The 24,200-nt window shown below is 40.0% G+C and overlaps 1 protein-coding gene and 1 long non-coding RNA gene across 3 annotated transcripts in view; one reads left to right on the forward strand and one right to left on the reverse strand.

Annotated features, from left to right (window-relative positions):
- The window catches only part of LOC140678739 (uncharacterized), an 88,481-nt gene that overhangs the window by 13,059 nt on the left and 51,222 nt on the right, over window positions 1-24,200 (forward strand). The gene's annotated exons all lie outside the window — the stretch shown is intronic.
- tpbg (trophoblast glycoprotein) lies at window positions 17,323-19,324 on the reverse strand. 2 transcript variants are annotated; one of them, XM_061949599.2, is made up of 2 exons: window positions 18,555-19,324; window positions 17,323-18,407 (listed from the first exon to the last, which is right to left on the reverse strand). In XM_061949599.2, the coding sequence occupies exons 1-2, from the start codon at window positions 18,964-18,966 to the stop codon at window positions 17,827-17,829; spliced, it is 993 nt and encodes a 330-aa protein (XP_061805583.1). In that variant the 5' UTR covers window positions 18,967-19,324; the 3' UTR covers window positions 17,323-17,826. The 2 variants fall into 2 exon arrangements, with proteins under 2 accessions (XP_061805583.1, XP_061805574.1); XM_061949590.2 differs by having other exon boundaries at window positions 17,324-19,324.

The raw sequence follows: 24,200 nt of genomic DNA on the forward strand, positions 1-24,200 counted from the left end.
ACATTTTGGACAATTCCATGGGATGGCACTTCAAGTTCATATGTGAGTAAAGGCAGGTAGCCAAATACCTTTGGCAATATAGTGTAAATTCCAGCCTAATGCCCCCTTAGTGGGTGCTGGATAATATCTTGTGTTTGCACAGATGAATTTATCTTGTTCATGTTTATGTGTTCATGCCATGCTATGCTTTTCTGAGAACTTCATGTCTTGCCGTGCTTCATGTGCACCTCCTTTTTAACGATTACAGACTTTCCTTACCTGCACCTCGCCATCTGTCTCGGCATGTTGAGGTCACAAACACCACAGGAAGTCCAGAAATGGCGATTATTTTACATACATTTCTTGTTCATAATGTTAACCATATCAGTTTTTAAGTAATCATGGACCAAGATGTAAAAAAAAAAACATGAAAATTAGGGGATCAAATTAATAGTTGTACATGCCTTTTATATATGGAAACCACTGAGTTGTATTGATCAAATCGTATCTGAGCAGAGAGAGAAACCTTTAATAATCGTCACGGCCCGGCAGTAAAATCATTAAAAAGACGAACCTGTGTAAAAACATTGGACTTTGCAGCTAATTAACTGTAAGAGCACACGCGCGAGAGCACTTGATGGCAAAAGAGGCGCCGAAGATGCGCATGTTGACACAACTAATCAGTCTTAAGCAGTTTTAAAATGCTTTGGGGAGCGTGTCCCTCATGTTGCATTACAAGAAGCATGCAGGCTGGGTTTGCAGGTTTACTGCAGAAGTACAGAAAATACATTAGAGGCTGGCCCATTGATCACATACTATTGACTGCTGGGAAATGAACACAAAAACTCATGCAAGCGTGGCTAGTAGTTTGCCGTGCTGCTTCGTGGTTAACGTATCGGAATGTTGAGTGAAGACTAGCTTTTAATACGTTTTGTGAAATCACTAATGTATGAAATCGTCTGACCTCAAAGGGGAACTGCACTTTTTTTGAAATGTTGCCTGTCGTTCACAATCATTATGAAAGACATGGATGTTTTTATTTGTTTGCTTACAACGGAGCATATGGGAGCCGTGCAATTCCACCTAAAAAGCCCTTAAAAAACATCTAAACACCTCCATTAAGGTTTTATATAAATTCATCCATCCATCCATCAATTTTTTACCGCTTGTCCCTACTGGGGTCGCGGGGAGTGCTGGAGCCTATCACAGCTGCATTCGGTATACCCTGGACAAGTCGCCACCTCATCACAAGGCCAACACAGGTAGACAGACAACATCCACACTCACATTCACACACTAGGGCCCATTTAGCGTTGTCAATCAACCTAACCCCAGGTGCATGACTTGGGAGGTGGGAAGAAGCCGGAGTGTCCAGAGGAAACCCACGCAGTCACGGAGAGAACATGCAAACTTCGCACAGAAAGATCCCTATCCCAGGGATTGAACATTTTATGTACTGTACATTATGTAAGTATACATGTAACGTAGTAACAGGCACATTTATAATAACATTTAATATTTCTGTATTTTGATCATTTTAATTTAAGAAACGCATCACAATGGTTGCTTTTTTTTTCTTCATCACTGATGCCAAGAAACATAATAAAACATCACTTACTGTGCAACGTCTGCTGTCATTGGGATGCCGACTGTTAGTGTGTTCATATATTTTTATTTAGATGAAGAATGACTCATAATCCTCACGAAGAAAGGGGGTAGGGGCGTCTTTTAATGTCGTCCTCGCCAGTTTCGGGTCCTAAATGGCTGTCAAAGTTTACTAACTTGTCCGAATACCTACTCAGACTTCTTCTATCCAGGTGAGATGCATGATTTATGATCGAGAATAAACTTACAGGGAGCAAGGAAGCAGCAGACCACTCGATGATGTAAACGTTGGGACACACAGTAGTGATCACAGCGCCGCTATAAATAGTTTGTCTGCGTTAGCGCTTATAATGACAATATCACTAATACTTGGTTTATATTCAAGTCACGATATGTAAATAGAGTATTGTTGGTGCTTTTTGGATGGTTATTTATTGGATTTTATGGGCAAAATAGTGGAGCTCCCATTGGCTCCGCTGTAAGCGGACTTTTATACAAACATTTTTACAAGTTAGAATGTTTTTGTTTTTTTTAATCTATTTGTCATTATGTCTTTCATAATGATTGTAATATAGGCAATATTCCAAAAAAAAGTGTAGTTCCCCACGGGCTTGAACCCGCCTTTCATCGGCAGCATACCAGGACACGCCCCTGCACACGCAACGGCAGGTAATATGCAATCAGCGCTCCTGGGACTACTCAAGACAAGCAGCATAAAGACCAGCGGACCCATGGAGCCTACGCCGGAACGTAGTTCACTCCTTGCAGTAAGCATCCCGTCTCTGGCTTCCCCTCTCGCGTACTTGCTCTCTCCCTGTTACCTCTCTGTCCTATGTCTCATGTCCTTTGTGTTCTCCACAGTGTCCTTCCTGTTCCCCGTGATCGAGTTGTGTATCTCGACTTCCCTCTAGGATTTTGGACTGCCTCCCTCGATCCTCGACCACTGCTTGGACACGGACCTTGTTGCTTCTCTCCAGCTCCCGACCACTTGCCTGTCCACGGACTACCTCTTTGTCTCGCCCCTCTGGACTGACAAAGGATTCATCCAACACGCATTTACAACAACCCCTGGTAACATTTACATTATTAATTCTACACATCGTCTGGCACCACACTCTTAGAGTAGCATACACCTCCCACACACTTATCAAAGGTTTAAATAAACCTGTTAATCTGATCCTCCTTCACAGGTCCAAGCACACCTGTGAAGTGAAAACCATTTCAGGTGACTACCTCTTGAAGCTCATCGAGAGAATGCCAAGAGTGTGCAAAAAAGTAATCAGAGCAAAGGTTGGCTATCTTGAAGAAACTAGAATATAGAACATGTTTTCAGTTATTTCACCTTTTTTTGTTAAGTACATAACTCCACATTCATAGTTTTTCATACCCTGAGCGAGGTAGTGTACTATCTCAAGTTTTTCAGCAGCAGAGAGATCGTTTTTCTTCCCCATATCGCTTGAAACCTGTGGCCTGCTTAATAATGTGGAACATCACTTTTAAGCAGTTTTCCTTTGATTGGGCTCACATTGGAGACTATTTAGCACAGGTGTCTGAGATTGATGTCAATGATTTATAGAGCCTTGAGACACAATACCATCCATGAGTTTAATGGAAAAACACAAAAATGTATGTTTTTGACTCTTAAATCTAATTTGCATAATAATTTGGAACACAGTGTATACCTGTACAAGATGTGAGAGCTGCTGAAGATCCCGGAAGAATCCCTCCAGGATTTCAAGGAAGCTGGGAAATAGTAAGTACAAAGTTTAACTGCTTGTTTGGATTTTAAATAAATATATTTTATGAGCTCAGTTTTGGAACCTTTCTGACCTCACCTCGTGCGTGAAGGGTCATCCGCACGGAAAGAATATATGACGAGGACATGTGAGCCGAACGCGCTTATAAAAAAGACGTCATATTGAAATTTTAAATGTTTTTCTCAGTTTACAGAAATAAAGGTCACCCAGAGAAGGTCTGTATATTATTAACATTTTGGATCTTCAGCTATACCCGACATTTGGTTGAAAAAAATAGTAAATTCTGAAGCGCTGTCTTTCATAAATGTTATTCTCTCTCGGTACAATTTCACATAAATCCTCTCTCACAATTCTGTGGGGTTTTTTTCCCTCCTTTTCCTCGAGTGACTCCCTCAAGCACATGTGGCAAACGCTGCATGGCTGCGCCCGCTCCGAGAGGCTGCAGCACTGTCACCTCAGATCAGTCTTCATTACGTCCAACATGGCTCAACGGGAGACAGGCTTCCAAAGCATCTAATGCACGGCATCATAAATCCACATTAGACAAAACGAGGCATCTCATGTGGAGGTGGGAAGCTGAGGGGGTGATAAAAAGTAACCGCGGTCAGCGATGACAAACAAAACCCAGACAAAGTGTGCAGTATTTCCTTAAAAAGGCATTAATGCCAAATCAGGGTGATTCAGGGAACTGGAAATCTTTTCATCATAACGCCGGCCTTCTGTTTGTGTCTTATGACGGCCTTTTAAATCAGATCTTATAAAAAAGGAAAGGTCACGAGCCAGCAGGGCAAGTTGCCAGGTGCAGACCAGTGCTGTGTAGTGAATGTAATTATGGCTCCCTGGCAATCTGATAACCTGCCGGTCTGTCTCTCAACACAACAAAAGTGCACTGCCGTATTAAATAAAAGTGGCTGCTGAACAAACATGGCTATCAGAAGGGCACCGTGTCTGTGTGTGCAGTTTTGTAGGTTAAGGGGGTTTCATGGGTCATTATGGTTTAGAATGTCAGGTGATTTACAAACCCCGTTTCCATATGAGTTGGGAAATTGTGTTAGATGTAAATATAAACGGAATACAATGATTTGCAAATCATTTTCAACCCATATTCAGTTGAATATGCTACAAAGACAACATATTTGATGTTCAAACTGATAAACTTTTTTTTTTTTTTGCAAATAATCATTAACTTTAGAATTTGATGCCAGCAACACGTGACAAAGAAGTTGGGAAAGGTGGCAATAAATACTGATAAAGTTGAGGAATGTTCATCAAACACTTATTTGGAACATCCCACAGGTGAACAGGCAAATTGGGAACAGGTGGGTGCCATGATTGGGTATAAAAGTAGATTCCATGAAATGCTCAGTCATTCACAAACAAGGATGGGACGAGGGTCACCACTTTGTCAACAAATGCGTGTGCAAATTGTTGAACAGTTTAAGAAAAACCTTTCTCAACCAGCTATTGCAAGGAATTTAGGGATTTCACCATCTACGGTCCGTAATATCATCAAAGGGTTTTGAAGAATTTGGAGAAATCACTGCACGTAAGCAGCTAAGCCTGTGACCTTCGATCCCTCAGGCTGTACTGCATCAACAAGCAACAACAGTGTGTAAAGGATATCACCACATGGGCTCAGGAACACTTCAGAAACCCACTGTCAGTAACTACAGTTGGTCGCTACATCTGTAAGTGCAAGTTAAAACTCTCCTATGCAAGGCGAAAACCGTTTATCAACAACACCCAGAAACGCCGTCGGCTTCGCTGGGCCTGAGCTCATCTAAGATGGACTGATACAAAGTGGAAAAGTGTTCTGTGGTCTGACGAGTCCACATTTCAAATTGTTTTTGGAAACTGTGGACGTTGTGTCCTCCGGACCAAAGAGGAAAAGAACCATCCGGATTGTAATAGGCGTAAAGTTGAAAAGCCAGCATCTGTGATGGTATGGAGGTGTATTAGTGCCCAAGACATGGGTAACTTACACATCTGTGAAGGCACCATTAATGCTGAAAGGCACATACAGGTTTTGGAGCAACATATGTTGCCATCTAAGCAACGTTACCATGGACGCCCCTGCTTATTTCAGCAAGACAATGCCAAGCCATGTGTTACATCAACGTGGCTTCATAGTAAAAGAGTGCGGGTACTAGACTGGCCTGCCTGTAGTCCAGACCTGTCTCCCATTGAAAATGTGTGGCACATTATGAAGCCTAAAATACCACAATGGAGACCCCCGGACTGTTGAACAACTTAAGCTGTACATCAAGCAAGAATGGGAAATAATTCCACCTGAGAAGCTTAAAAATGTGTCTTCTCAGTTCTCAAACGTTTACTGAGTGTTGTTAAAAGGAAAGGCCATGTAACACAGTGGTGAACATGCCCTTTCCCAACTACTTTGGCACATGTTGCAGCCATGAAATTCTAAGTTAATTATTATTTGTAAAAAAAAAAATAAAGTTTATGAGTTTGAACATCAAATATCTTGTCTTTGTAGTGCATTCAATTGAATATGGGTTGAAAAGGATTTGCAAATCATTGTATTCCGTTTATATTTACATTTAACACAATTTCCCAACTCATATGGAAACGGGGTTTGTATTCTGCACCATAGAATTAGATCAGTATCATGCCAGGTAGTTTCATTAAGGTCTCTCTTACTTGTATGTGGGAAAACTTCATTTTGTACCTTGATTTTACAACCCTGTTATTTAAGATTATTAATCATGTTTCCACTATCCATCCATCCATCTTCTTCCGCTTATGCGGGGGCAGCAGCCTAAGCAGGGAAGCCCAGACTTCCCTCTCCCCAGCCACTTCGTCCAGCTCTTCCCGGGGGATCCCAGGCCAGCCGGGAAACATAGTCTTCCCAACGTGTCCTGGGTCTTCCCTGTGGCCTCCTACCGGTCGGACGTGCTCTAAACACCTCCCTAGGGAGGCATTCGGGTGGCATCCTGACCAGATGTCCGAACCACCTCATCTGGCTCCTCTCAACGTGGAGGAGCAGCGGCTTTACTTTGAGCTCCTCCCGGATGACAGAGCTTCTCACCCTATCCCTAAGGGAGAGCCCCGCCACCCGGCGGAGGAAACCCATTTCGGCCGCTTGTACCCGTGATCTTGTCCTTTCAATCATAACTTCGGTCATGTCTGATCCCTCACATAGGACCTGTTTGTCTTGGGAGACCCTACCAAGGGGCATAGAAGCCCCCGAACATCATAGCTCCTAGAATCATTGGGACACGCAAACTCCTCTACCATGATAAGGTGGCAGCTCAGAGAGGAGATGTTTCCACTATGCGTTTTATATTTGATGCAGCACAGTTGTATCACAAAACATGTGTATGAATAAATGTGTCCAGTAAGAATAATATAGTGTGATTGTCTTCATTTGCCATCCAGGGGCAGGGGCGTAGGGCTCTCATACACAAGACTCCTAGAGGGCCCCCCATCCCAGCCTAGATCCAACATCGCAGCCCCCATACACACACACTCGGTATGATTACATGCACTGAAAAAATTATTTTGCATGGATTTTTTAAAACACGTAAAAACTTAAATAGGTTTTTGACTTTTTAAAGATGTATTGACATATCAACAATGTGTGTAGATAAACCCCCTTCATTATTATTATTTTTTTTTTAAAACATGTTTATTTGTTCGATTTTTTTACAAAAAAGTGCCAACAAATTCAATATAAGTGGCCAGAATAAGATTTTAAATATTCATATAACCTGCCACCAGAGGTGGGTAGTAACGCGCTACATTTACTCCGTTACATCTACTTGAGTAACTTTTGGGATAAATTGTACTTCTAAGAGTAGTTTTAATGCAACATACTTTTACTTTTACGTGAGTATATTTATAGAGAAGAAACGCTACTTTTACTCCGCTACTTTTATCTACATTCAGCTCGCTACTCGCTACTAATTTTTATCGATCTGTTAATGCACGCTTTGTTTGTTTTGGTCTGTCAGACAGACCTTCATAGTGCCTGCGTTTCAACAAATACAGTCACTGGTGACGTTCACTCCGTTCCACCAATCAGATGCAGTCACTGGTGACGTTGGACCAATCAAACAGAGCCAGGGGTCACATGACCTGACTTAAACAAGTTGAAAAACTTATTGGGGTGTTATCATTTAGTGGTCAATTGTACGGAATATGTACTGTACTGTGCAATCTACTAATACAAGTTCCAATCAATCAATCAAAAGTGTGAAGGAAAAAAGACCATTTTTATTTCAACCGTACACCCCGTCAAAAGCCTAAAGACTGACTGCACAGTTCCTGTCTTCACAATAAAAGTGCCGCTCCATCGCGCCTGCGCTTTCAAAACAAGAGTCTCCGAAAGCCAGTGCAAACAAGCTAGCAAGCTACGGAGTTTGCCGCCAATGTATTTCTTGTAAAGTGTATAAAAACGAATATGGAAGCTGGACATATAAGATGCCAAAAACCAACCACTTTCATGTGGTATTAGACAGAAAGGAGGAACTTTTTTTCTCCTCCATTTGAAAACGTGGACGTTTGTCATCACTACTGTCTGATTCCAATCAATGCAAGTCATCAGAATCAGGTAATACACCAACTTATATTCTTGTCTTCATGAAAGAAAGGAATCTATATGTGTTAAACATGCATGTATATTCATTAAAACACTATTAACATGTAAACAAAAACGGCAAAAAAAATAAATATAAATTATATACTGTATATATCTATGTATATATATGTATATATATATATATATATATATATATATATATATATATATATATATATATATATGTGTGTGTGTGTGTGTATATATATATATATATATATATATATATGTATATATGTGTGTGTGTGTGTGTGTATATACGGTATATATATATATATGATATGTGTGTGTATGTTACTCATCAGTTACTCAGTACTTGAGTAGTTTTTTTACAACATACTTTTTACTTTTACTCAAGTAAATATTTGGGTGACTACTCCTTACTTTTACTTGAGTAATAAATCTCTAAAGTAACAGTACTCTTACTTGAGTACAATTTCTGGCTACTCTACCCACCTCTGCCTGCCACTATTCCCTTGAATATGATTTGAAATCTGTCAAATTGTCGGCGATCAAAAGTTTACATACACTTGTAAAGAACATAATGTCATGCCTGTCTTGAGTTTCCAATAATTTCTACAACTCTTATTTTTTTGTGATAGAGTGATTGGAGCACATACTTGTTTGTCACAAAAAACATTCATGAAGTTTGGTTCTTTTATGAATTTATTATGGGTCTACTGAAAATGTGACCAAATCTGCTGGGTCAAAAGTATACATACAGCAATGTTAATATTTGGTTACATGTCCCTTGGCAGGTTTCACTGCAATAAGGCGCTTTTGGTAGCCATCCACAAGCTTCTGGTTGAATTTTTGACCACTCCTCTTGACAAAATTGGTGCAATTCAGCTAAATGTGTTGGTTTTCTGACATGGACTTGTTTCTTCTTGGCTGCAATACCCATCCATATGTTTGGAGGAGGAAAGGTGAGACCTTTAATCCCAGGACCACCAGGCCTACCGTCAAGTATGGTGGTGGTAGTATTATGATCTGGGCCTGTTTTGCTGTGACCCCAAACACACGGCAAAAGTGGTAAAGGAATGACTAAATCAGGCTAGAATTAAGGTTTTAGAATGGCCTTCCCAAAGTCCTGACTTAAACGTGTGGGCAATGCTGAAGAAACAATTCCATGTCAGAAAACCAACAAATTTAGCTGAACTGCACCAATTTTGTCAAGAGGGGTGGTCAAAAATTCAACCAGAAGCTTGTGGATGGCTACCAAAAGTGCCTTATTGCAATGAAACTTGCCAAGGGACATGTAACCAAATATTTACTTGCTGTATGTATACTTTTGACCCAGCAGATTTGGTCCCATTTTCAGGAGACCCATAATAAATTCATAAAAGAACCAAACTTCATGAATGTTTTTTGTGACCAACAAGTATGTGCTCCAATCACTCTATCACAAAAAAATAAGAGCTGTAGAAATTATTGGAAACTCAAGACAGCCATGACATTATGTTCTTTACAAGTGTATGTAAACTTTTGACCACGACTGTATATACATGTATACCGGTATGTGTATGTATATATATGTGTGTGTGTGTGTGCATATGTTTATATATATGTGTATATATACACATACAGTACATATATATATATTAGGGGTGTGGGAAAAAATCGATTCGGATTCGAATCGCGATTCTCACGTTGTGCGATTCAGAATCGATTCTCTTTTTCTTTTTAAAATCGATTTTTTATTTTTTTATTTTTTGTAAAAAAAAATTTAAAAATGATTTTATTTTTTTAGATTAATCAATCAAACAAAACAATACACAGCAATACCATAACAATGCAATCCAATTCCAAAACCAAACCCGACCCAGCAACACTCAGAACTGCAATAAACAGAGCAATTGAGATGAGACACAAACACAACACAGAACAAACCAAAAGTAGTGAAACAAAAATGAATATTATCAACAACAGTATCAATATTAGTTACAATTTCAACATAGCAGTGATTAAAAATCCCTCATTGACATTATCATTAGACATTTATTAAAAAAAAAAAAAAAAGAACAATAGTGTCACAGTGGCTTACACTTGCATCGCATCTCTTAAGCTTGACAACACACTGTGTCCAATATTTTCACAAAGATAAAATAAGTCATATTTTTGGTTCATTTAATAGTTAAAACAAATTTACATTATTGCAATCAGTTGATAAAACATTGTCCTTTACAATTATAAAAGCTTTTTACAAAAATCTACTACTCTGCTTGCATGTCAGCAGACTGGGGTAGATCCTGCTGAAATCCTATGTATTGAATGAATAGAGAATCGTTTTGAATCAGGAAAAATCGATTTTGAATCGAATCGTGACCCCAAGAATCGATATTGAGTCAAATCGTGGGACACCCAAAGATTCACAGCCCTAATATATATATATATATATATATATACACACACATATATATGTGTATATATAGGCTACAATATGTATCGCAAAATAGATTTTAGGCCACATCGTTCATCTCTAATGCACACAGTACTAAACTGAAGGCACTGATACATGAAAGGACTTCAAAAGCTGCTCAAAGAGTCACAATTAATGCTCAGAACACTAAAAGACTCTGAATTCAAACAAATAAATATTACACATATGCTAGCCTTCTGTTGCAGCCTTAATCAAATTGGCAATACCATGTTGACTTCATTGATCCCACGGCTGCAGCTCTGCAACAAATCCTATATTTAGTGGCAAAAACAAGCATCAGTTGAGGTCTGGAAATGAGCGTAAGGCAGCCATTCTGACAGCTGACAGAGTCCAGGGACTTGCCCAGGACCGGCACTGACATCACAAGTCAATGACTGGCTATTTCGATGCGGAAGGTGCTTGGAGACTGCAGTTAACAAGCACAAAAGGGCCACTTAGTGGACTCGTGTCAGCGTCGACTGGGATTATACAGCAGACAGCGCTCGTCTGTTTTATTCTTCCACCTCCAAAAAACATTCACTTTTTCCCCCCCACTGCAATTACAATGCGCCGCCAAGCATTGCTTGAGGCGTGGCGAGGTGTGTGGGGGGAGAATCCCAGCTCAATATGGAGAGTGTGTGGAGGACTACTTACTGTGGGTCTCTGTGGAAACATTGTAATCACCTGTATGTACGTACGTCGCTCCTGGGACACAGCGCCAGGGAGGCCTCACTTTGGGGAATTGAGTGTGAAGGGAGGACATCTGTTTCAAAATAACCAAAAAACAAATTATTGTAAATCGTTCTTACTCAACTTTGGGATGGATGTAATTTACCTTTAGAGTCACAGCTGTTCGGAGAGTCGGCGCCAGGCACAAACCCTAAGAACCAACTCCCTCTGCTGTTTCTTAAACAAATGTCTCCCGAGAGGTTTCCGAGAAGAGAAGGTGCAATAACAAATTGACAGTGCAGAGAGCCGGTAAGCAGTCGCAATGATACATGCCTGACAGACGAGAGTGAGGGGGTCTGTGGACGAGTATTGAAATGAGAACTACAGTCTACCTCAACCTGCAAGCTTATCTCAAAACACTTGTCTCAAATCAACGCCGTCCTTTGAAATTAATTGACATTGATTTAATTGGTGCGCGGTCCACACAAAACACCAACATTTTAACATGTAACATGCCTTTTTAAAATAAATATAATTATTTTGTACAAATAATAGTTGAATGTACTACAGACAACTACCGTATTTTCCGCACTATAAGGCGCACCGGATTATTAGCCGCACCTTCTATGAATTACATATTTCATAATTTTGTCCACCAATAAGCCGCCCCGGACTATAAGCCGCGCCTACGCTGCGCTAAAGTGAATGTCAAAAAAACGCTGCGCTAAAGTGAATGTCAAAAAAACAGTCAGATAGTTCAGTCAAACTTTAATAATATATTGAAAACCAGCGTTCTAACAACTCTGTCCCAAAATGTACGCAAATGTGCAATCACAAACATAGTAAAATTCAAAATGGTGTAGAGCAATAGTAACATAATGTTGCTCGAACGTTAATGTCACAACACACAAAATAAACATAGCGCTCACCTTCTGAAGTTATTCTTCATTCGTAAATCCTTCGAATTCTTCGTCTTCGGTGTCCGAATTGAAAAGTTGCGCAAGCGTGGTATCCAAAATGGCCGGTTCCGTCTCGTAGAAGTCATCGGGAGTCAGTGTCGCTGTTGTTCTGTGAATCCTGCCTTCCGGAAAGCTCGGACCACAGTTGTGACCGAAATATCTGCCCAAGCATTTACGATCCACTGGCAAATGTTGGCGTATGTCGTCCGAGGCTGTCTGCCCGTCTTAGTGAAGGTGTGTTCGCCTTCGGAGCTGTGTGAAAAAAGCCACCCGGCCTCTTCGCGTAAACTTCCCTTAACCACTCGCTCATCTTTTCTTCATCCATCCATCCCTTCGAGTTAGCTTTTATGATGACGCCGGCTGGAAAGGTCTCTTTTGGCAAGGTCTTCCTTTTGAATATCACCATGGGTGGAAGTTAGCATGGCAAGCTAGAACCACAGTGAAGGATGACTTCTCATTCCCTGTGGTGCGAATATTCACCGTACGTGCTCCCGTTCCACAGTGCGGTTCAGTTGCTGTGAAATACGGTAGTAATCCGTGTGCGGATGGAGAGATTGCGTCTTTTTATGAACCGGATCGCTTAGTAGGAGCCATTTTGTGGTCTTTACAGATGTAAACAGGAAATGAAACGTATGGTGATATCCGCGCGTTTTTTCTTCTTCTTCCGGGGGCGGGTAGAAGAAGAAGCGCTTCCTGTTCTATGGGGGCGGATGCTTTCCTTGGCGGTTGCTTGCGTAGAAGAAGAAGCGCTTCCTGTTCTACCGGGAAAAAAGATGGCGGCTGTTTACCGAAGTTGCGAGATCGAAACTTTATGAAAATGAATCGTAATAAAGCGCACCGGGTTATAAGGCGCACTGTCAGCTTTTGAGAACATTTGTGGTTTTTAGGTGCGCCTTATAGTGCGGAAAATACGGTACTGTAGTTTTATGAAATAATTTAATAATAATATACAGTATTTACCTTGAAATTGACTATTAATATATCTCTTCCTCGCTGATTTTGAGTCAAACACACTCACAGCAGCTTTTCAATATTTTAATGGATAAATGTCCGCCGTTTGGATATTATTTTAATATCCTTGGCTTATCGACTAAATTTGCTTCCGTGTGGCGCAGACTAGCAATGATACACTCAAAATGTTTGTTGATGATTTCCTTCTTTTACTTCCTTCCTTCCCATGTAACTCAGAAGCATAGCAATTAGCCACAAACCAGCACTAACAAACGAGACTATTTTGGCTTAATTTAGACTTAATTTGCAGAACGGGGGTGGAATTTTGTTTGACCTATAAAATTATCTTTAAACCAGCTATGTAGCGCAAACTAATACAAGTGAAACCACCAAAGAACCACCATTACATGTTTTGTAGACCACAAGGAAGTGGTTTAAATGTAGAAATAAATATATAATATGACCCCTTAAAAGTAACTTGTGTCAAACAGGTCTGAAACAAAAACAAATCCTAAAATAACACCTTTTAATAAATGCAAGGTTGTTTTATTAATATCTCCACCATGCCTCCATGGTTGATTTCTAATCTTCGGCACATATGGGGATTCTGAATACCAAAACAGATCCTAACAGGTAAGACAAGTTGGTTTAGCATAACACTGTAGGATGAGGTGGCGACTTGTCCAGGGTGTATTCCGCCTTCCGCCCGAATGCAGCTGACATAGGCTCCAGCACCCCCCGCGACCCCGAAAGGGACAAGAGGTAGAAAATGGATGGATGGGATGGAACTCGGAAACGAAAACAGCACAAACAACCATTTCAACTGCGCGAACCAGCACAAACGAATGAGACTATTTCAACAGAGTTTTGCGAGGGGCTGGGGGGCCAACTCCACACAGGTCCGAGAAACAGGCTCTTATCTCAAAACAGTCAGTCGGTGCACTGTACCCATACTTGCCAACCCTCCCGGATTTTCCGGGAGACTCCCAAAATTCAGCGCCTCTCCCGAAAACCTCCCGGGACAAATTTTCTCCCGAAAATCTCCCGAAATTCATGCGGACCTGAGTGACGTGTCGACAGCCTGTTTTCACGTCCGCTTTCCCACAATATAAACAGCGTGCCTGCCCAATCACGTTATAACTGTAGAATGATCTAGGGCGAGTTCTTGGTTTCTTATGTGGGTTTATTGTTAGGCAGTTTCATTAACGTCCTCCCAGCGCGGTAACAACACACAGCAACAGCAGTCGCGTTTTCGTCTACCGTAAAGCAGTTCGTCTGCCGTAAACAGCAATGTTGTGACACTCTTAAACAGGACAATACTGCCATCTACTGTACATGCATATGTGACAATAACATCTACGGCTTTTAGAGAGTGCAGTGCACAACTGCGCACACAACAAGGAGACGAAGCAGAATGCATCATCAGAGAGGGTGTTCAGCATGGTTAGAAAAATAGCGACAGAGAATAGAACAAGGATGGACAATTCAACCCTTAACTCAACAATGAGTAGATGAGTGTTATGTGTGTGTATATGTGGAAATAAATGAACACTGAAATTCAAGTATTTCTCTTATTTTTATATATATATATATAATAAAATAAATATAAATATACATAGCTAGAATTCACTGAAAGTCAAGTAATTATTATATATATATATATATATATATATATATATATATATATATATGAAATACTTGACTTGGTGAATTCTAGCTGTAAATATACTCCTCCCCTCTTAACCCCCCCCTCCCCCCCCCGAAATCGGAGGTCTCAAGGTTGGCAAGTATGACTGTACCTCATTAGAAGTATACTTTCTTGCAATAGTGGCAATACCAAATGAGGGAATACACACTTTTTCTGGTAAAAAAAAACCAACAAAAAAACAGCAAAGCTGCATGAGCTCATTTCCATAATACCTCTCTGTGCCTCGCGAGAATGTTGGGAGCAGTTTGCCTTCATTTGCATGTGCCATGAAACCGTTTAGATCTTTTCTGGTATTATGCAGCGGGATGCGGGATCGACCACCGGAGTATATTGAAATTCATACAGCTGAATGCGAGAACGCTTCTGGGTTTGAAACCTGCCCACTGGCTGCAGCTCAAAGAAATTATTTTGGGGAGATTCACAGTGGAGACTTGGATTTTTATCAGATTCACAGCAGGAAAGCAAATTGCACAGGAGATAAATGTTGGCCGCGTTTTTTTTCCTCCGACTGCGAATCGCTCAACTTATGTCCTCTGTTTGACTTTCTTATTCTTACTTTGTTTCCAGCACAAAATGTACATTGACTAGGTGCCCAACTCAGCATCCTGTGAACAAAAATATATTTATGCAGCACACACTATTTCCTTGTTGATACAACAACAATCCTTAATAAAGCATATTAGCGCAATCATTTTTTTAAACCACGTTAGGACAATAAATAGTAGAATACTGTTGTATGATGTACTGTTAATGCTATGTATGTAACATTTACACTGCAATGAAGAGTAAATGCTGCCCAATTCCAGCTTGATTCGTCACCAGACAATTGAGGGACAGCGGAGTTCATACTCCAATAGGCTCCTTCAGCTTCGTTCCCACAGTGTTCGATTCAAGAACTCCTTCATTCCGCACTCCGTCCAGCTGTATAATCACTCGCCATACATCAATAGACGATATCTGTCTATTACCTGACATCTGACATGTTAGCTACTTCTCTTTGTTTTTAATGTCTATTTTCTGCTGGATTTACTCTCTATTTTATGCTGCAGCCGTCACATACAGTATACAGTAATATTGTACATGGTAATTGTTGTATATTGTCTATATGATATAGACATAATATATCAGTATATATAATATACTATACATATATAATGTAAATATTACGTATATATGTTATATTTTATATCGCTATATTTAGTCTAATTATACCTGCATTGTCCTTTCCATCCTTACACTTTCCATCATTGTAACTGAGCTACTGTGTGGAACAGTTTCCCTTGTGGATCATTAAAGTTTGTCTAAGTCTAAGTCGTCCATTGCAGTATGTAACAATAATTTAAAAAATAAAAACAATCAACACATATTTTATGATAATACCACTGTTAGATGTTGGGATGACACATTGTTTACTCATCACGGTTAGTGATTGTTCTAGCTTAAACGGCACTCTGGGCGAGACCCCCCTTCTGATGAGTGATGCGCACAAATATACATACATCTTTTTTTCCGCCGCCATCCTGGCAATGTTGTCCGGGGGTATTGCCCAGGTAGCCTATAGCTAAAACCGCCACTGCATACTGTATTATTTGAAACTCTCAAACTTGGAACTATGTACATTTTTTCAATGAAGCTCTTATAAAAAGTGCTTACTAACCCCATAAAGTTACTATGGCTAGGCTCGACCAAATGAACCATGTTTTTAACACAAATATCCATGGTAAAATATGCATGTAGAACTGATTTCTGTCATTAATATCAAGACTAAATATTAAGATAAGATAACCTTATTATTGAATAATAAATAATAAGGTTGCTTGAATCAAATTAAGAATGTCTAAGACTATACCTACACCCACTAATCTAAAATGCTAAATGGTTTGTTTCACCTGAATAGTGAGCGGCAAACCTAACTTCAAACTCTTCACTCAACATAAACATCATCAAAGTTCACATTGAAGCATTCTCACGCAGCACCAGCATTTTGGAACAAGGATCGAAGAAAGGTAAAAAAAATACACTGAATTTAGCTGTGACAGCATAGGAGAAAGTTATGTACAAGTTTCACTTTTGCATCTCATTGCACATAACTGTGGTGCATTCAAGGACCCTTGATTAAAGTTAGAAACAGAGGCATCACTAGTTTTTAAAAACAGGGGGGCTTAACCCCCATGAGATGCACCAATAATTATGATGTATTATTCTGATTGGTATTAACCACTGATGTATACTTTACACTCTGACGTAAAGGAAAACTTGACAGATTTACAATCATATTTAAATTAAAAATGATAGGTTATATGATTATTCAAATTCATATTCTGGCCACTTTATATAAAATTTGTTGGCACTTTTTTGGATATTTTTTTTAAACAAAAACAAATAGTTTTGGGGGGTTTATTTAGATATGTTCCAGATATGTTGATCCCAACTTTTAAAGTCAAAAACCCAATTAAGGTTTTATTATAAGTTTTAAAAAGCTGGTTTCAACCAAATTCAAGCAATACTAAACATGTGGCGGTGACGTTCGGTTTAGGGTGGGATCCGGGCCCAGAATTTGGTGCTATGCTCCTGGGTGTAATTGTACATGTATTCATTACCAGACTTTTTTTGGTACATTTTTTTATGACCATGACTCAGTCCTTTGATAAACGGCTCTTAGTCGAGGCAGATACAAGCAATTCAGATGCTTTTTATTTAGCGGAACATATTCACAAGGAAACAGACCCGTCTAATAAATCCAAAAAGTATGCAATGTGCACTACAATCATACAAATAAATCGGGGTACTTATCACAAGTTCACATATTAAAAAAAAATCACATACAGGCTATACAGCATTTCTGTTCAGCAGAGGCTTAAATAGAAGAATGCAATGATCAGCAGTACATGGATTATTATTACCCAGATATTCTTCTCATGTCTTTCATAAAAGTCAGTGCGCTCCATATTTTTGTCCTGTGGGTAACAGTGGAGCATCGCACTCTTTTCAAGCGGTCATTATGATTGATTGTCCATGCAATGATCATGCACATGGGAGCAAATTCACCAGGTACACCACATGCAGCTGAGAAGGAGAGGTGCTGAAAGGGTTAATCGGGAACCAGGAGGGCAGGAAGACTGTCATGCAACTTTTCATAGTGTAAAGTAATATCAATGTCCCGCATAGCACCATGTCCTCGCTCACACGTCTGAATTAATGCTCAGGTTGGCCAAACGTGGGTCAGAGTTGATCTCATACCTGTAATGATATCCCTCCATGTGGTCCCTACAAGCATCCCTGATGTTGTACATCCACCGCTTGATGCCTTTTCGGTTCAAGTAGAGCACCAGCAGGAATATGACGCCAATCAGTGCCAGCACCAAGCCCAGGAAGACATATGAGGTCTCCAGCACGCCCTCCATGTTGCCCGAACACTTTAGCTGGGATGTCTGCACCTGCACCAGCGGCCGGCGGCTCAGTCGCACGGGGTCCGCGCAGGTCAGGCTCTTTGTGTCGGTGACCTGCGTGGAGTTCTTCAGCCACACCAGCATGTCCTCGATTAAACAATCGCAGCGCCACGGGTTCCCGGCTAACCGAACGTGAAGGTCTGACTTGAAGTTGAGCTCAGTCAGCGTGTTGCCGGGAAGATTCCTGAGACTGTTGTCCCTCAGGTCGAGGTCACGCAGCGGGGGCACCTTCAGGATCTCACTCGAGATGGAGATGACGGAGCTGTTCCGCAGGTTGAGGTTGACCAAATTCGACAGGCCTGTGAAGGTACCATCTGGAAGAAGCACAATGTCGTTGTCGGACAGGTCCAAGACGGTAAGCTGGAGGAGGTTCCCGCTCTGTATGATGCTCAGGACCTCGCTCACAGAGGAATGATTGTGAAAAGATCTACTGAGGTTTAAAACTTGTAATTTACTCTCACCCGGAAACGCGTTTTCACTGAAAGTTTGGATTTTATTGTTGCTCAGGTCAAGGCGCTCCAGGTTTGGCAAGTTCTGAAACACCATTTCCTCCACAGCCTCCAGGTCATTCCCGTTGAGGTAAAGATCTGTTAGTAATTCCAAGCGAGCGGGAAAAGAGTCCTGGTTGATGTTGGGAATGTTGTTTCCAGTGATCCACAGAAATGTGGTATTGACGGGTATGGGATGTGGAATCACGTCCAAGTCCTGGTTTTGGCATTGTACCGTTTGAAAGGAGCAAGTGCATTTTTCTGGACAGCCTTGGCAGGACAAGATGACAGCCAACAGGAGAAGTAAGTGCATCCCAGAAGACATCTGTGCATTCATTCCTTCACCTTGACACAAGCGCGATGCGCTCTTAATGGCTTTTACCATCTGCCTGTGCCTTAAAGTCACCTCCTTGTCAATTTTTTTCTCACCTTAATCCGTTCCAGTTCCAGGTCGAACGCCATAAATCTATCCCCAAACCATCTTCACTGAAGTCTTCATTTCCTCCATGAGGGCGGGAGAGCTTAGGTGGCAATACACACAAACTTATTTTCCGTGTTCTTTCCCCCCCCCCACCCCCCTCTCTCTGAACGTTAACGTGCTACAAAACACTACGGAAAAACACTTCCAAATCAAACTCGACAAAAGTAACGACGCGTACAACAATATCACCTCGTCACAGCCAAGTGTCGTTTGGAAGTCCGCAGCTCGGCAACCTGCTGGGAAAGCAAGTAGAGGGAACCAACGTGGTTGCCAAATGGGTAAAGACACGATATCGATAAAATGATCGCATTTGACGGAAACTGGTCCTACATAACCGAGTTTGAAGTTGCTCAGGAATATCTGCTACAGTAAACAATTACTACAAACAATATATAGTAAAGTACTAGTTTGAATAAACTACTGTAATAACCAAACATTACTGGCAGAACAGTGACCTCACCTGGCTTCAAAGAGTCAAGTCAAACATTCCAAAACAGTACAGGGTGGAATAAATTGTTTGCTATTATCAATGTAATAGAGCTGTTAAATTATCTTTTTTTCGAAATGATTGCTTATGCATCAAACCGAGGGTAATATTATTGTACAATTGTACGTCTGGCAACGCAACGTCTAAACAAAGCAGCACTACTCAGGCTGGACCATACCATTATACACCTCTAAAGGGGGAGAGCAAGACTCCTCCATTTAACTACATATTTAAAAATATTCACATAGTTCTGTCCATGGTATCACGACCTATGACATTGGTATGGCTTTTTAAGGCACATTTGACTATAAAAATATTCATCCAAATCGTTCAATGTAACTCTAAAAATCCCCTTTAAGTTATAATAGTGCTGACTAGTAGCCTAGTAGGGTTTGAGACCTCTGAAGGAGTTCTGTTACTACAAAGTCAGGAATAATTTAGCATACCCAATTGATACATTTAAAATAATAATATAATACCTATGTAACTTCAGTAATTCAGCTAGTGTCTATACAAAAACTACTGTATGATAACATAATCATTATTGCTGGGCAAAGTTACATTTTGCATACTGTATTTTTGGTGTTTTAATTTGATACTAAGGAAATACAGTACAAACAGACCTTTTTGAGATCATTTAATGTTTTGGGATTTTGTTTGCCTTTAATTTGTTGATCGTGGTTATAATCACAAACAACAATTATGTATTGTCACATTTTTTATGCACAATTTGACAACATTATCAGCAAAATTATAAAATTATTCCCTTTAATTACATACAATCGTATGCGCAAAATAAGGTAAAAACTACAAAATAAGTAAACAAAAAGCACTTGTGTGACCAAAAAAATATGTTTTATGTTTGTAAACAGTATAGTAATATATAAAAGTATACCTTTTTTTAAACAACAAACGAAACCACACAAAAATATTTGTAAAAGTAAACATGAAAGATAACTGTCGGAAATATAGAAAAATCATCAAACTAGTATCTATGTTAGCTACCTCTCTTTGTTTATAATGTATATTTTTTGCTGGATCTACTCTCTATTTTATGCGGTCCTTTTTTTTTGCTGTTACATATACTGTAATATTGTACATGGTAATTGGGATTTGTTATATATTGTATAAAAATATAATACAATATAATATATATCAGTATATATTATGTACTGTATATATAATATGTAAATATTACATATATGTTATATTTTATATTGCTACTATGGTACATTTTTAGTCTACTTTATACCTTTTGTTTTCGCCCTCTTTTTGTGCCCTTGTGTGCATTATGCTTTCCATCCTTATCCTTTCCACCCTTTGTAACTGAGCTACTGTGTGGGACAATTTCCCTTGTGGATCAATAAAGTTTGTCTAATGTCTAATGTCTAATACCCTTGTGTCGATTGATTGGCCCCCCTCTAATAATTATTTTTGCTACCAATGATTGCTGATATTGGCATCAATCAACAACCTGTTTTTTTTTTTTAAATAAGATTTTCATAACATAAACAAATAAATGGCATTTTGATGCTGACCTAAATATATTTTGTCAATATGAAGGGTTAATCTGCAAATTTGAGTCATTAGAGTTGTCAGTAAAATTGGGATGTATACTTTTAACACCATAACCGACAGAGGATTTTGCATTTTGGTTTTGATGATGTAAGGGTGTGCTCATCAATATGTCCCAATTAGAAGACCTCCCTGCTCTCCTATTCTTAGCCTGCAGGGTCAACGTAACAATCATCGGAGTATATCCATGAAACCTGGATGGAGGCTGAAAGCAATACTCGTACCACTCTTAGTACCACTCTTAAACGTATATACAGTATAACATATCCTACTATTGTATACATTTTAAAAACGGCAAACATATCATTTCACATACAGATTATTTAATATGTCACCGCACATTCCTGTACTTATACATACAATAATATTTCTGTCATCTGTTTACTCTATTATTTATTAAGAAAGAACCATCCGGATTGTTCTAGGCGCAAAGTTGAAAAGCCAGCATCTGTGATGGTATGGGGGTGTATTAGCGCCCAAGGCATGGGTAACTTACACATCTGTGAAGGCACCATTAACGCTGAAAGGTACATACAGGTTTTGGAGCAACATATGTTGCCATCGAAGCAACGTTATCATGGACGCCCCTGCTTATTTCAGCAAGACAATGCCAAGCCACGTGTTACAACAGCGTGGCTTTATAGTAAAAGAGTGCGGGTACTGGACTGGCCTGCCTGTAGTCCAGACCTGTCTACCATTGAAAATGTGTGGCGCAATATGAAGCCTAAAATACGACAACGGAGACCCCGGACTGTTGAACAACTTAAGCTGTACTTCAAGCAAGAATGGGAAATAATTACACCTGAAAAGCTTAAAATTGGTCTCCTCAGTTCCCAAATGTTTACTGAGTGTTGTTAAAAGGAAAGGCCATGTAACACAGTGGTAAAAATGGCCTTGTGCCAACTTCTTTGCAATGTGTTGCTGCCATTAAATTCTAAGTTATTGATTATTTGCAAAAAAAAAAATTATGTTTCTCAGTTCAAACATTAAATATCTTGTATTTGCAGTCTATTCAATTGAATATAAGTTGAAAAGGATTTGCAAATCATGGGCCCTGGCAATATGTTTGTCCTCAAAGTAAGACACCACTTTACATTTTGACATTTTTTTCAAAAAACATTTCTGCAATGATATGGCCCTGAGATGAGGTGGCGACTTGGCCAGGGTGTATGCAGCTGGGATAGGCTCCAGCATGCCCCATGCGACCCCTAAAGGGACATGCGGTAGAAATAGATGGATGGATGGGCCCTGGCAATATGTTTGTCCTCAAAGTAAGATGCCACTTTACATTTTGACATTTAAAAAAATAATAATTCTGCAATGATATGGCCCTGAGATGAGGTGGCGACTTGTCCAGGGTGTATGCAGATGGGATAGGCTCCAGCACCAGAGGTGGGTAGTAACGCGCTACATTTACTCCGTTACATCGACTTGAGTAACTTTTGGGATACATTGTACTTCTAAGAGTAGTTTTAATGCAACATACTTTTACTTTTACTTGAGTATATTTATAGAGAAGAAACGCTACTTTTACTCCGCTCCATTTATCTACATTCAGCTCGCTACTCGCTACTGATTGTTATCGATCTGTTAATGTACGCTTTGTTTGTTTTGGTTTATCAGACAGACCTTCAAAGTAGGATCTATTGCATGCCTGCGTTTCACCAATCAAATACAGTCACTGGTGACGTTTGACTCCGTTTCACCAATCAAATGCAGTCACTGGTGACGTTTGACTCCGTTTCACCAATCAAACAGAGCCAGGCGGTCACGTGATTAACTGCACATAAGGTTTCAGCGGTAACAAGCTTAAGCTTACATGAACTCAACTTCAAATTTGAGGAAGCACATCGCGGTAAGTAACGTTGGTAGATAATTTGGCTGTCACAGTAGGCTGATGTTAGCTTCCCTCCTATGAATCACTGTCAAATGTACATCGTGTGGGGACATTTATTAACGCACTGCAGCCTCATAGAGAGACAGACACAGACACACACACACACACACACACACACACACACACACACACACACACACACACACACACACACACACACACACACACACACACACACACACACATGCATAGAAACACCAATCAGAAGTGCACAGTGTGTTCCCAGATGCAGCCCACACCTATCAGTTTATGGTTTGCGTAAAGGCTAACTTGTTATTTTCCTTTATAATCTCTGCTTACCAGAGGTGGGACCAAGTCATTGTTTTGCAAGTCACAAGTAAGTCTCAAGTCTTTGCCCTCAAGTCCGAGTCAAGTCCCGAGTCAAGACAGGCAAGCCCCGAGTCAAGTCCAAAGTCAAGACTGGAAAGTCTCAAGTCAAGTCCTAAGTCCTGCATTTTGAGTTTCGAGTCCTTTCAAGTCCTTTTAACCACAGACTAATATATTAACACAGATTGTGTATGCTTTTCAAACGCTGTATTTATTTATTAAAACAAGTGCATTTTAAATTGCAGGAAAGAAAATTGTGCTGACATTGCACTTTATATTAGCACTATTAACCAGTCATTTTTAAACATTAACTCATTCCTTTACAGAACAAACACATTGAAAAATAAAGTGCAAATGTACTTATTTTTACAAAAGTGTTAACATTGAAAAAACATGACATATACGTGAACATAACAAAAAAGTTGTACTTTTTATATGTCAGGGCCCTATGCTGCATTGCATCTGCAAAAGACCAAATTAGCCAAGAGTCTGTCAGTCATTTGTGCACGATGGGGGCGTAGTATGATGCCACCATGGCTGAAAACTCACTCCACTGGAGCACTGGAAGCAGGCACTGCCAAGACTCTCATGGCCACTCGGAACAGTAAAGGAAGAGTCTTCATGTTCAATGCCCAGAACAAAAGGGGGGAGAGAGTTGTTTTGGGTTGGTGCACTACTTGTAAGTGTATATTGTGTTTTTTATGTTGATTTAATTAAAAAAAGAAAAAATATATATATTTCTTGTGCGGCCCGATACCAATCGATCCACGGACCAGTACCGGCCCGCGGCCCGGTGGTTGGGGACCACTGAGGTAAACAACCAACAGTATGTCAGAAAGCTAGCTAAAACGG

The sequence above is a fragment of the Nerophis lumbriciformis genome, linkage group LG04, assembly GCF_033978685.3.
Source record: "Nerophis lumbriciformis linkage group LG04, RoL_Nlum_v2.1, whole genome shotgun sequence".
Taxonomy (NCBI): domain Eukaryota; kingdom Metazoa; phylum Chordata; class Actinopteri; order Syngnathiformes; family Syngnathidae; genus Nerophis; species Nerophis lumbriciformis.